The 14,034-nt window shown below is 44.0% G+C and overlaps 2 protein-coding genes across 2 annotated transcripts in view; both read left to right on the forward strand.

Annotated features, from left to right (window-relative positions):
- Positions 1-7,813, forward strand: part of LOC127662201 (vascular endothelial growth factor A-like) — a 55,524-nt gene extending 47,711 nt beyond the window's left edge. The window contains exons 4-7 of the mRNA XM_052153297.1: positions 637-716; positions 880-909; positions 1,001-1,063; positions 5,604-7,813. Of these exons, the coding sequence (XP_052009257.1) occupies positions 637-716; positions 880-909; positions 1,001-1,063; positions 5,604-5,625 (195 nt within the window). The 3' untranslated portion in view covers positions 5,626-7,813. The remainder of the gene's footprint in view (positions 1-636; positions 717-879; positions 910-1,000; positions 1,064-5,603) is intronic.
- A 2,481-nt stretch (positions 7,814-10,294) lies between these two features.
- On the forward strand, positions 10,295-13,168 carry LOC127662692 (uncharacterized). The gene is given in 3 exon segments (XM_052153983.1): positions 10,295-10,305; positions 10,356-12,738; positions 12,740-13,168. Coding segments are annotated over 3 exon segments (2,823 nt in total).
- The last annotated feature ends 866 nt before the right edge of the window (positions 13,169-14,034 follow it).

Here is a 14,034-nt window from a genome sequence, read left to right on the forward strand (position 1 = left end):
CCAGACCACCAGACCCCGCCTCTACCCTGAGGCCACCTCCCAGGCCGCCAGACACCCCCCTGCCGGACCCCGCCCCTTTCCTTAAGTTCCCTCCCTGGTTTCCCTCCATGATGTTAGTGCGTGTTTTGTCTGTCTTGTGTGTTGTTTGATGTTCCTATTTTGGGATGCCGTGAGGAGTACTGTCAAGGTCCTGACACTCTGTCAGTCTGGGTTTCAGTCTGACAGGACTATGGCATTATCGTCCAATGTCTGTCTTGTGTTTCGTTCATGTTGTCTTTGTGTGAGCACGTGGTTTTGGTTGTATTCTCTGCCGTGAGCTCTTCGGTCCGTCTTGTTTCATGTCGGGAGCACGGTGTCTGGATCATGACTTCCTGGCTGGTTCAGTTTTGGTCAGTGTCGGGATCTGAAAACTTGTTCTCCATGTCTGACTGTTATTGACGTGGGTGTGCCAATTTGACTTTCTCTCTCGAACTTGGGTGCATCTTGTGTCACGCTCGCGTTGCGTTGTGTGCCCGGGTCACGAGTTTTTTTTTGTATTAATAAATTCCCTTTTTATTTTCAGCTCTGCTTTTGGTTCCTGCCTCTGACAATCTCTGACACATATTGACCTGACATGTTCTTTCATTACTTTTTCAGCTCTTAAAGATAAAGCCAGCAGAACAGGGCCAGGAATATGTGGATATGACCTTTGTGGAGCACAACTCCTGTGAATGTAGGTAAGGCAAAAAATAAATTCAGTATGTTCATGCAACTGCATATATTTTGCAATGTGATAAAGCTTTTTATTATTATTATATATTTAAACATTGAATGCAAATGTTTCATTGAAAAATATTTTACTGAATGATTTCTCATGATTTATTCACTTTTGATGCCAAGACTAAGAAAGCCGACAACAAAGCATGAAAGGTAACAAGCTGCAGAACACTTACACAATTACAATTTGATGTACAGAGAAATTGGATTACAGTGATTACAGTGTTTCTTCATTTCAATGTAGATGGAAGCCCAGAAATCGAGGGAGAAAAAGGAAGGAGAAACAAAGAGTGAAAGATTGTGACATGTAAGTTAAATATTATGAGATGATTGCAAAATTGAAAGTTTAATGTAAAAGAAAAAGGATTTGGCTACTTTAATCTACATGCATGAGCACAGCCATGATGAGATAATGTGATTAGCTAAGCCCTTGTAAATAAATCATGGCTGACTGTGAATAGTAAATTTTTACAGTGACATTTAGTGATGTCCGATTCTTGAATGAATAATTATTTTGAGCCAATTCTCAGCAAGTAACCGGTCAAGCCGGTTCACAAATTCTAACTTTAGTTCGGGGTTGATGACGAAAGATGCACAGCTGAAACTGTACAGCAGGCGAACTGTCTGACTCAAAAGTAACCAAGTAAGCCAGTCCCACTAACTGTCAAAGTTTGCAGAGGATTAACGAGGATTTATATGTGTTGAAACATTAAAGGCAGTCGCTGAATAAAACATTTATAAACCTACAAGTGTCTATTTCTTTTTATTTATTTTTAAATATTTGCAAATGAAGGTCTCAAGAATTAAGTAGGCATTGTTACTCGATGATGTTGCTAACACAAATTGTTAATAAATGTTTTCTAATTGTGTTTGTATGTGATAGATATTTCCAAGAAATCTGAATTTCATGAATTATGTATCAGCAACAACATACTAAAATGATGCTAAATGCAGATAGTAGACTTCAAAATGTACAAATTGGACTCATACAGGTTAGGTGGCTCTTACGAGGTAATACACAAGTTACTTAACCAAAGAACCTGTTCAAAATGAATGAATCAAACATACTGGTTGAATCGGAAGTCACAGCTTTTTGTTCGTGTCCAGCTCAAAATGAACCAAATGAGCAGGTCTTAATATCTGTTGAAGTTTGCAAAAGATTTACAGAGGAGTCTGATGAGTCTGCTTGTACAATGAGCATGTTTGTACAAAGGTCATGAACGAGCCTGGGGCGAAATGAATTTACTATTGTTTATTGTGTATGCAGATTATATTTTAAGTTGTTATAACCTGAATCATGGTTCCTGGTGAGTTGATTAAGACTAGTTTATTCTCTTTAAATGCTTTAGACATGTTGTCTGTATTGGGAGCTTTCATTGCAAAATTTTAATGTAGTAAACTTGTCCAAGATTTAATCAGTATTTGTCAGTCATATTCGACATGCAGGATCACAGAATGTAACGCTGATGATAATAAACACTTGCAGTCAAAAAGTGTGTTTTGAATCATTTGTATTCTATTGTGGAGAAGGGTAGTTTAAGATGAGAAATCTAATATAGCCAGCCTTTACTGTCTGCATAGGCAGCTTCCTTCTATACTGTAAAGGGATAACGTTCAATTGTTACCATAAGGATCTATTTCTACTTTATTTAATCAGCATCCTAATGTTAACTAAAAAGTGACATGTTTTTTAAAACTCTACAGGCAGTAACTAGGCAATTATTTATTTATTTGTAAAACATTTTTACTGAATTCTGTGCTTTTGCCTTTTCCACAAATGTGACATGCAATGCTTTCTTATAATTTGGGCAAAACAAGACACCTCAGATATCTTTCATTTATTATGCTGCCTTTAACTAATGGAACAGTCTTCATGTCAGGACCATCAAAGTTTAAGGAGTAGGTAGATGACATGAAGTGATGGCCCAAGGTTAGTTACATTGATATCATTAACTACTTCATGTTTCTCTCAAATGGGTCGCACGACTCGCATTGTGTTTACCTCTTGACAGCGCAGTGCGAGCACAGAGCGGGTTCATTAGCACAGTGAGGGTGACAGACACCCTGGTCCTGCTCTGCTATCGTGCTGCGGCCGTTTCGTCACACATTTGGAGTATTCAGGTTTGGATGTTTCACATGCACAGTAGTTAATGGCAGTGCTTGACTATTTCACCATACAGCGGACTGCTCGACCGACTTGCCCACTGCATGACTGGTCCACCGGGAAAAGTTCTGGTGCTCCCGATAAACAGTCCATCCCCGATGACAGACAAATCTGCACAAGTTGAGGCTGAACTAATTTTTACACCAACTAATACACAACTGATTGTTGTTCTCTGCCTGGAACGCTCATTTCTGTAGATCTTACATAGCTTCTTATGGAGATCTGAACCAGAAAATAGTCCAGCGGCAATCAGAATCATCATGCCGCCGCCTAGTAGTTGGTGAGGAAAACGTCCTGGTTACTTCAATGACCCAGTGGGCGAACCTCTGCTTGGAGACAGTGCTTCCTTTCCGCTGTCCACCAAAGCAGACAAAGAGCTGGTCAGAGACTCTAAAGCTCTGCGTGCGATCCAAATAGACCATAGAACAAATAGAACAGCAACATCAAGGCTGGGTCTGCCTCCTTCTGGGGAGTTCCCATGACCCCTAAATGGGGTCGTGGGAACCTTGGGCACATAGCCCGGTCAGGGTCTCAAGATCAAGTGAGAGTAGCCCGGAGCGAACTCCAGGCACGTTTTGCTGACAGAGAATGCTTTCAGGTCTCCTACCCTCTTGATGGAACTAAGCGCAGGGCAGTCTTTAAAGAGAGTGCCTTAAACTCAGCTGACTCCAAAGACCCGAAGGGGGCTCCCCCGTAGATGTGATGTGATGGCCACACGATGTGCCCCGTGGCACCATGCCCATCTCGGGACTCAAGACTGGAGCCAGTGCTGAAGTGGTCTCATATGCATCAACCCGAGCAGTGTGGCCACCGCTGAGCACGCCATATGCCCCAGGAACCTCTGAAATAGTTTTGGGGGCTGCAGCTGCCGCAGGTGGACGCCCTTGGCGATGAGCAGACGGGGTGCGGGATCTTGAGCCGTGCCGGGGCAGGATGTGTTGAATGGTCTCCATCTGCTTCACTATCAAGAACTGCCGGACAAAGTCCTCGATCATGTCGCTGAACAGGCCAGCCTAGGAAATTGAAGCGTCAAGGAACCGTGCCTTGTCGGCCTCTCTAAGGTGGTGCTCCTGGACCAACAAGGTGGACATCGCCTGTCTGAGAATCCGCGCCGTGACCTTCGTCACCCGGTGGATGAGGTCGGTCGCTGAGCACAGTTCCTGCATCAATCCCAGGATGTAACAACCCTCATGCAGTTCTTTTAGCACCTTGGCTTGGTGGACTTGCAGGAGAGCCATGGCGTGCAGAATGGAGGCAGCTTGTCCAGTGGCACCGTAGGCTTTGGCCGTCAGGGACGACATAAGCCTAAAGGCTACAGGAGCTTCGGGCACCGTGAGCACCTTATCCACTGGGGGCATCACCAAGTACCCCTTGGCCACCCTACCATCGAGGGTAGTGAGGGCAGGGGAGCCGAAAGATCGGGACCGAGTAGTAAAAGTTGCCATCCATGATCTTGTCAGCTCCTCATCCTCATGGGAAGAAAGTAACTGGGCGGGACATGGCTTTGAACGGCGCTGCGGGCCCAGGGACAAATCATAGAGCTGCCAGGGTTCAGGGGAGAGCGGAGGGTTTCACTCTGGCCCAACGCTCGCAGCTGCCCGGGAAAGCATGTCCGTCATTTCCGCGTCAGCCTGTGACTGGGCGACCGCACCCAAAGGGGGAAGCCCAGCCGGGGTTTCCTTGTCTGACTGCGCTCGAGAGCTCATCACCTTAGTGGACCTCAAACAAGAGGTCGAACTCGCACTGAGACGAGTTGGCACATACATCCGGAAGCCTGATTGGGGCAAACAAGCATGCTGGGGAGTGGGAGGTCTGTGGGGATTTACCTGGCGGAGGTGGTCCCATTGAGGTCCCCATATTGCCCCCAGTGCTAGCCATGCTGGCCTCAAACCCGTAGGTAGAAGGACCGAGGCGGGGAGCCGCTGGTGTGGCTTGCTTTCTTACGAAGGCAAGCCGCGACCGCAACGTTGCCATGGTCATGTTCTCGCAGTGGGAACATGACGCATCCACGAACGATGTCTCTGAAAGACAGTGATTGTGGCAGTCAGAAGGAGAGAGATAATGACCGCAACCAGGAATAACACGCAGACGGAAAGGTATCTTTAAAAAGGTGTGTCTTTAAAAAGACTTATCTGTGTGTGCCACTCTTTTAGAATATACTCTTTTAGGATTTATACTCTTTTAGAATGTACTATTTTAGTTTGTTCTGCCGAAGCCCCCAGGGGCGATCTCTGCAGTGCACCAGTGCAGAGGGGGGAGAAGCCACTGTAATGCACCATCAGAATCCAGCAGAAGTGAATGGAAGCCGTGGGAATTCAGCTCAATGAAAAGCGACCGCTCGGCTCTGAAGAGAAAATCTGAATGAGCGGTTTGCACGCCAGCTCCTTTATACCCATATATTCAGGGGAGTGGCATGCAAATACCACTCGCCAATTTCCATTGGCCTTTTATCAAAGATCAGAGGTGTCTTGGGCTCCCAAGGGTGACCCCCTAGTGTTACTTCATCGACACAACATAGAGTGAGTGACAGATAGGGAACTGTGGATTATGAAGCCTCTACATTTTAGTGAGATTTATAAAAGAGCATTTTTTACATTTAAAGATCAAGAGGACAAAGAGTGCATTGTTCTGTAATCTTACATAATTGGAGCTCACACTAACATAGCGATGTGCTTTCTTACAGGTGTCAGCCTCCTCGCAGGTAAAAGATGACTTGCCGTGATCTCAGCAAATCACATTCACCCGCCCCCTTCTGTGCATCCTCATCGTCCTCATCACTCTCTTATGGATGCTGCCATTGCTCTGCAGCTCAATATCCCAGATGTAATGGTGAAGGGGCTTCTCTTTAGCACATGGGGCCCTTTCAGTGATTTATACAGGAAGAATCTGTTGTGCGGTGATGCATCCTGACATTAGCTTCTCACAGCTCTTTTAAGAAGAAAAACCAATGGACCAAACCTAAAATCTGAGACTGACCCAAAGGACTTATATTATTATTATATTGTGTAATATTATGTTGTAGTAGTGGTAGTAGTAGTAGTAGCAGTAGTAGTATTTGAAGTGGTTTCATTGATTTAGTTGCCAGCTACACCTTTTCCAAGTCTTCCCTCTTATTTATTAAAATCCACTGCGGTAAACCTGGTTGCATTTCATGTGTCACAAAGTCCATTTTATGTGTTCATATGTCTAGAATGAATTAATGAGATAAAGTACCAAAGATGTTTTTGTGTGTGTGTGTGTGTTTGTGTGTGTGTGTGTGTGAGCGTGTATTTATCACTTTGTGGGGACCAAATGTCCCCATAAGGATAGTAAAACCCGAAATTTTTGGCCTTGTGGGGACATTTTGTCGGTCCCCATGAGGAAAACGGCTTATAAATCATATTAAATTATGTTTTTTGAAAATGTAAAAATGCAGAATGTTTTATGTGATGGTTAGGTTTAGGGGTAGGGTTAGGTTTAGGGGATAGAATATAAAGTTTGTACAGTATAAAAACCATTATGTCTATGGAAAGTCCCCATAAAACATGGAAACACAACAAGTGTGTGTGTGTGTGTGTGTGTGTGTGTGTGTGTGTGTGTGTGTGTGTGTGTGTGTGTGTGTGTGTGTGTGTGTGAGCGTGTATTTATCACTTTGTGGGGACGAAATATCCCCATAAGGATAGTAAAACCCGAACTTTTTGATGTTGTGGGGACATTTTGTCGAACCCCATGAGGAAAACAGCTTATAAATCATACTAAATAATGTTTTTTGAAAATGTAAAAATACAGAAAGGGTTCTGTGAGGGTTAGGTTTAGGGGTAGTGTTAGGGTTAGGGGATAGAATATAAAGTTTGTACAGTATAAAAACCATTATGTCTATGGAAAGTCCCCATAAAACATGGAAACACTACATGAGTGTGTGTGTGTGTGTGTGTGTGTGTGTGTGTGTGTGTGTGTGTGTGTGTGTGTGTGTGTGCGTGTGTGTGTGAGCGTGTATTTATCACTTTGTGGGGACGAAATATCCCCATAAGGATAGTAAAACCCGAACTTTTTGATGTTGTGGGGACATTTTGTCGAACCCCATGAGGAAAACAGCTTATAAATCATACTAAATAATGTTTTTTGAAAATGTAAAAATACAGAAAGGGTTCTGTGAGGGTTAGGTTTAGGGGTAGTGTTAGGGTTAGGGGATAGAATATAAAGTTTGTACAGTATAAAAACCATTATGTCTATGGAATGTCCCCATAAAACATGGAAATCCAACGTGTGTGTATGTGTGTGTGTGTGTGTGTGTACTTTGTCTTTACATTAAACATGTCTGAATACGTGTTTCTTATTAGCCACGCAATTTGTTTAAAATTGTCACCCACACGTATGAGACTACAGTATATTACACTTTAATTTAGTGAAAACAGTCAAATAAAGGATGAACTTTTTTAAACAAAACTTGTTAACTGCAAGGACAAAGACTTTACTCCTAAAAGGGCAGTCAAGAAGAACCGAGACAGACATTCAGCATAATATGTCTGAATGTTAGTGCTTTGCTTTATTTTTTGTTTACTACATTTTTTAATGAAACGACTGAATTTTCCACACTTTGGTCTCCGATCTGTAAAGTGCTGGAATTAAACCAAAGAAGCATTATTATCTAAGCTGCTGAATGAGAATAGGGCCCGACATGCAAATGCAACAGTCTTCCCCAATAGGGCTATTAAAGATTCCCAATGTATAAAAATATTTTAATATGCATTATTATGATATAAATTTAAGAGTAACTTACTTAATAGTGAGACTTGTTTGTTTTTTATTTCTGATTTTCATTAAAAATATTTTATGAAAGATTTTGTAATGTAAGTGTGTGAGTATGTGAGTGCATTTTGAATGGAGAGTAGAAATTCAGCAGGATAATTTGTATGTACTGTCATGTATATGCTACTCTTAATAAAGAGATGTTCTACTATGTCCCAGTGAGGCTACTGTATTTGTGTAGCAAACTGATTTTTTTCACAGAATATAATAAAGCATATCAGATATTTATTTAGAGGGAGAAATGATCTGGTCTGGTGGCATGTTCTGAATGTTAAATTAACAAAATGTAAGATTTGTTTTAGAATGTTAGCTCTGTTTCTTAATCATTATGATGTATTTTCATGCATCCTATATCCACATTCCTGTTGTAATACAATACATGTTTTAGCAATCAGACATTTTTAGAATATTGTAAATTTATATAGCTAATGAGAATCCCTGAAACTTTCACATTTATTTTGAGAAAAATATTTTTTTCAATGTGATTAAATCAAAGGTTTTTCAATAACAGTCCAATAAATGAAAGGATAGTATTTGGGGTAAAAAGCCCCCCTGTTGCAGTGGCTAAAGACCCCCATAAAACACATTGTTTTTCTTAAGTGGGCCGAATTGTTTTTATATGAAGAATTTTCAGAGTGGGCTCACATTGACTGATCCAAGCAAGCGTTATCTAATTTTTTTTTTAAACAAAAAAGCATCTTGCTCTTTTTTAATAATTTTAATCAAATCAACCTTTACAACATTTATTTTCACACAATTTAGGTTGCTCAATCAATATTCAATAAACAGAAATTTATTTTTTCATTATCTTGATACACATTACGACCAGAAGAAGTTCACCCAAAAATGAAAATTCTCTCATCATTTACTCACCCTCATGCCATCCCAAATACAGTCCATCCGGAACGTATTCACAGTGCTTCACGTTTTTTTTTTAATTAATTATTTTCCGCAAAATTCTACAAACAATACCCCATAACGACAACGTAAAAGAAGTTTGTTTGAAATCTTTGCAAATTTATTAAAAATAAAAAACAAAAAAAATCACATGTACATAAGTATTCACATCCTTTGCCATGACACACAAAATTGAGCTCAGGTGCATCCTGTTTCCACTGATCATCCTTCAGATGTTTCTACAACTTGATTGGAGTCCACCTGTGATAAATTCAGTTGATTGGACATGATTTGGAAAGGCACACACCTGTCTATATAAGGTCCCACACTTAACAGTGCATGTCAGAGCACAAACCAAGCCATGAAGTCCAAGGAATTGTCTGTAGACCTCCGAGACAGGATTGCATTGAGGCACAGATCTGGGGAAGGGTACAGAAACATTTCTGCAGCATTGAAGGTCCCAATGAGCACAGTGGCCTCTATCATCTGTAAATGGAAGAAGTTTGGAACCACCAGGACTCTTTCTAGAGCTGGTCGCCAGGGCCAAACTGAGCGATCGAGGGAGAAGGGCCTTAGTTAGGGAGGTAAACAAGAACCCGATGGTCACTCTGACAGAGCTCCAGCTTTTCTCTGTGGAGAGAGGAGAATCTTCCAGAAGAACAACCATCTCTGCAGCACTCCACCAATCAGGCCTGTATGTAGAGTGGCCAGACGGAAGCCACTCCTCAATAAAAAGCACATGACAGCCCACCTGGTGTTTGCCTAAAGACACCTGAAGGACTCTCAGACCATGAGAAACTAAATTCTCTGGTCTGACGAAACAAAGTTTGACCTCTTTGGCCTGAATGGCAAGCGTCATGTCTGGAGAAAACCAGGCACTGCTCATCACCTGGCCAATACCATCCCTACAGTGAAGCATGGTGGTGGCAGCATCATGCTGTGGGGATGTTTTTCAGTGGCAGGAACGGGGAGACTAGTCAGGATCGAGGGAAAGATGAATGCAGCAATGTACAGAGACATCCTTGATGAAAACCTGCTCCAGAGCGCTCTGGACCTCAGACAGGGGTGAATGTTCATCTTCCAACAGGACAACGACCCTAAGCACACAGCCAAGATAATAAAGGAGTGGCTACGGGACAACTCTGTGAATGTCCTTGAGTGGCCCAGCCAGAGCCCAGACTTGAACCTGATTGTACATCTCTGGAGAGATCTGAAAATGGCTTTGCACTGACGCTCTCCATCCAACCTGATGGAGCTTGAGAGGTCCTGCAAAGAAGAATTGGAGAAACTGCCCAAAAATAGGTGTGCCAAGCTTATAGCATCATACACAAAAAGACTTGAGGCTGTAATTCGTGCCAAAGGTGCTTCAACAAAGTATTGAGCAAAAGATGTGAATACTTATGTACATGTGATTTTTTTTTGTTTATTTTTTATTTGTAATAAATTTGAAAAGATTTCAAACAAACTTCTTTCACGTTGTCATTATGGGGTATTGTTTGTAGAATTTTGCGGAAAATAATGAATTTAATAAATTTTGGAATAAGGCTGTAACATAACAAAATGTGGAAAATGTGAAGTGCTGTGAATACTTTCAGGATGCACTGTATGTATGTATGTATGACTTTCTTTCTTCTGTAGAACACAAATGATGATTTTTAGAAGAATATCTCCGCTCTGTAGTTCCTTACAATGCGTGAATGGTGACCTGACCAGAAATGTGAAGCTCCAAAAAGTAATAGGCAGTATAAAGGCAGCATAAATGTAATCATACCATGAACAACAGAGCAAGTAAAATCCATCAGCTCAGGCAGGAGCTGAAGAACTTGAGGCAGCAGTACAAGGCTGCAAGCGAAGAGGAGAGGGGACCGCTTGCGGAGCTACGCAGCATAATCCGCAAAAAGCTGATGACCCTGAGGAGAGCGGAGTGGCATAGGAGGAGGAGGAAGGAGAGGTTCAGGAGGAGAGCTGCCTTTCTAGTGAACCCATTTGGATTTACAAAACAGCTGCTAGGACAGAAGCGTAGCGGCCAACTCACCTGCTCTAAAGCTGAGGTTGACCACCACCTCAAGCAATCCTACAGTGATGAGTACAGAGAGCAAGACCTAGGCCCCTGCAGGTTCCTGATCAATCCACCTGCACCGGCTACGGACTTTAACGGGAAAGAGCCAGGCTGGAAGGAGGTGGTTAGAAGGGCAAGGGCAAACTCCGCTCCAGGGCCCAGTGGAGTACCGTATAAGGTTTATAAGAACTGTCCAAGACTACTCCACAGACTCTGGAAGATCCTGAAGGTGATTTGGAGGAGGGGAAAGGTAGTAGACCAGTGGAGACAGGCAGAGGGTGTGTGGATCCCGAAGGAGGAGAAGTCTCAGAAGATCGAGCAGTTCAGGACCATCTCACTGCTGAGTGTTGAAGGAAAGATTTTCTTCAGCCTCATTTCCAGGCGACTGACAGACTACCTCCTGAAGAACTCCTACATCGATACAGCAGTCCAGAAGGGAGGAATCCCAGAGGTATCTGGATGTCTGGAGCATACAGGTGTGGTCACTCAGCTTATCAGGGAAGCCAGGGAGAACAAGGGGGACCTGGCTGTGCTGTGGCTGGACCTCGCAAATGCCTATGGATCCATACCCCATAAACTGGTCGAAGAGGCGCTGAACCGGCATTATACCCCGAAGAAGTTCAGAGACCTCATCCTGGACTACTATACCAACTTCCATATGAGAGTCTCCTCCGGAACAACAACCTCAGACTGGCACAAGCTTGAGAAGGGAATCATCACTGGCTGTACAATCTCAGTCATCCTTTTTGCACTCGCCATGAACATGCTGGTGAAATCTGCGGAGATGCAGTGCAGGGGGCCCCTCTCGAAGTCTGGAGTTAGACAGCCACCCATCCGAGCCTTCATGGATGACCTGACAGTGACCACAACATCTGTCCCAGGCTGCAGGTGGATCCTGAACGGCCTCCAGGAGCAGATGTCCTGGGCTCGCATGAACTTCAAGCCGGCTAAGTCAAGGTCCCTCGTGCTGAAGAAAGGGAAGGTCACTGACAAGTTCCACTTCTCACTTGGCACCACCAAGATACCATCACTGACAGAGGAACCTATGAAGAGCCTGGGGAAGGTGTTCAATTGTAGCCTGAGGGATGCAGCTTCCACAAAAGCGACCAACCAAGACTTGGAGACCTGGCTGGCCGCGGTGGACAAGTCTGGCCTTCCTGGCAAGTTCAAGGCCTGGATTTACCAGCATGGCATCCTCCCTCGGATCCTCTGGCCCCTCCTGGTGTATGAAGTCTTCATTTCAACGGTGGAGGGCTTTGAGATGAGGATTAGCAGGTTTTTGCGCAGGTGGCTGGGACTGCCTCGAAGCCTGAGTAGCATTGCACTATATGGGCAGAACAACAAGCTGAAGCTTCCCATGAGCAGCCTGAGTGAGGAGTTCATGGTGACGCGGTCCAGGGAGGTCTTACAGTATCGGGATTCCAGTGATCCAAAGGTTGCCCAGGCTGGGATTGAGGTCAGGACAGGGCGGAAGTGGAGGGCTGCCGTGGCAGTGGACGACGCAGAGTCAAGGCTACGGCAAAGGGTGTTGGTGGGCTCAGTGGCACATGGGAGAGCTGGCCTGGGCAGCAGAAGAACTCCTCGCTATGACAAGGTAGAAGGGAAAGAGAGGAGGTCCCTGATCCTGGAGGAGGTGCGTGCAGGAGTTGAGGAGAAACGAGCTTGCCAGATGGCTGGGATGTGGCAACAGGGTGCCTGGACAAGATGGGAGCGAACAGTGGAGCGCAAAGTCACATGGACTGAGCTTTGGAAGGCTGAACCCTACAGGATAAAATTCCTGATCCAGGCGGTCTACGACGTGTTGCCAAGTCCATCCAACCTCTTCTCCTGGGGAAAGGTGGAGACACCAGCATGCCCCCTATGCCAGAGGAGAGGAACATTGGAACACATCCTGAGCTGCTGTCCAAAAGCCCTGGGCGAAGGGCGGTACCGCTGGCGGCATGACCAGGTCCTAAAAGCCGTGGCGGATTCTATCTGCAGTGGAATTAGCCACAGCAAGAGCCTTCGCCCAGTGAAGACCACAGCCTTTGTCAGAGCTGGGGAGAAGTCAATACCAGCTGCCGGGGCACCTCCTCTGGCCTGTTGGCAACGTGCGCGACTGGGAGCTGGCAGTTGATCTGGGCAAGCAGCTGAAGTTCCCTGAAGCAGTTTCCATAACAACATTAAGGCCTGACATTGTGCTCACCTCAGAGGCCTCCAAGCAGGTGATTCTCTTAGAGTTAACAGTGCCTTGGGAGGACCGTATGGAGGAGGCCAACGAAAGAAAGAGGGCAAAGTACTCCCAGCTTGTGAAGGGTTGCCGGAGCAATGGGTGGCAGGCAATATGCCAACCTGTCGAAGTGGGATGTCGAGGGTTTGTGGGCCATTCCCTTTGCAGGGCCTACAAAATGCTTGGCATCACAGGGGCGAGTGAGCGAAGGGCCATCAAGTTGGCCACTGATGCTGCAGAAGTAGCATCAAGGTGGCTGTGGATCAGGAGAGGAGAGGCATGGCGTGTAGGGTAGTAGCGCCACCTGTACATAAGCTGGGACTTGATCACCCCGGCTGGGTCGCCTAGGGGAGGGGGTCTGATTGTTGAAAGACCCGAAACCCCCCGTGATCCTAGGTTACATCACTGACGATATGTTCAGGTGCACCAGACGGTGTATCAAAAACCTAATCTATTTTTTACATAAATCTCCACATTCACTTTTACGTCCACATTCTTCTTCTTTTGTTTTTTGGCAATTCACATTCATTGTGCATATTGCCACCTACTGCTTGGGGCTGGTCAAATGTGGAGATTAATATTGAAAAAGAACTACAATATTTATGTTTTTCATCCACACCTATCATATCACTTATAAAAACAAAGATTTAACCACTGGAGTCACATGGATTGCTTTTCACTTTCACTTGCATTGTATGGACCTACAGAGCTGAGATATTCTTTTAAAAATCATAATTTGTGTTCTGCAGAAGAATGAAATTCATACATATATGGGATGGCATGAGGGTGAGTAAATGATGAGAGAATTTTCATTTTTGGGTGTTCTGGATATTCTTCTCAAATTCTGCAGAAGTAAGAACATTATGTATACAAGTCATGTATAAGTCTATTTTTTATTTATTTGTATATAATTATTTTTTTTTTTTTGCCACTATCCAACTATTTAGCGCTTCACACTTCATTCCAGTAGGTGGCATAAATGCAAATTTTTGTTGGTTTGTCGACTGTTTGAATGTTCACACGAGAACTGACAAACGGAAACACATTGCAATTTATTTACAACAGGGTAGAAGGGATGCTGTAAACAAACTTGATGCTAAACATGAGTTTAGCCCAAATCTTCTCCCCCTATATGTTTATCACTTCACATACCTCAGCTTG

Source organism: Xyrauchen texanus, chromosome 22 (genome assembly GCF_025860055.1).
Source record: "Xyrauchen texanus isolate HMW12.3.18 chromosome 22, RBS_HiC_50CHRs, whole genome shotgun sequence".
Taxonomy (NCBI): Eukaryota; Metazoa; Chordata; class Actinopteri; order Cypriniformes; family Catostomidae; genus Xyrauchen; species Xyrauchen texanus.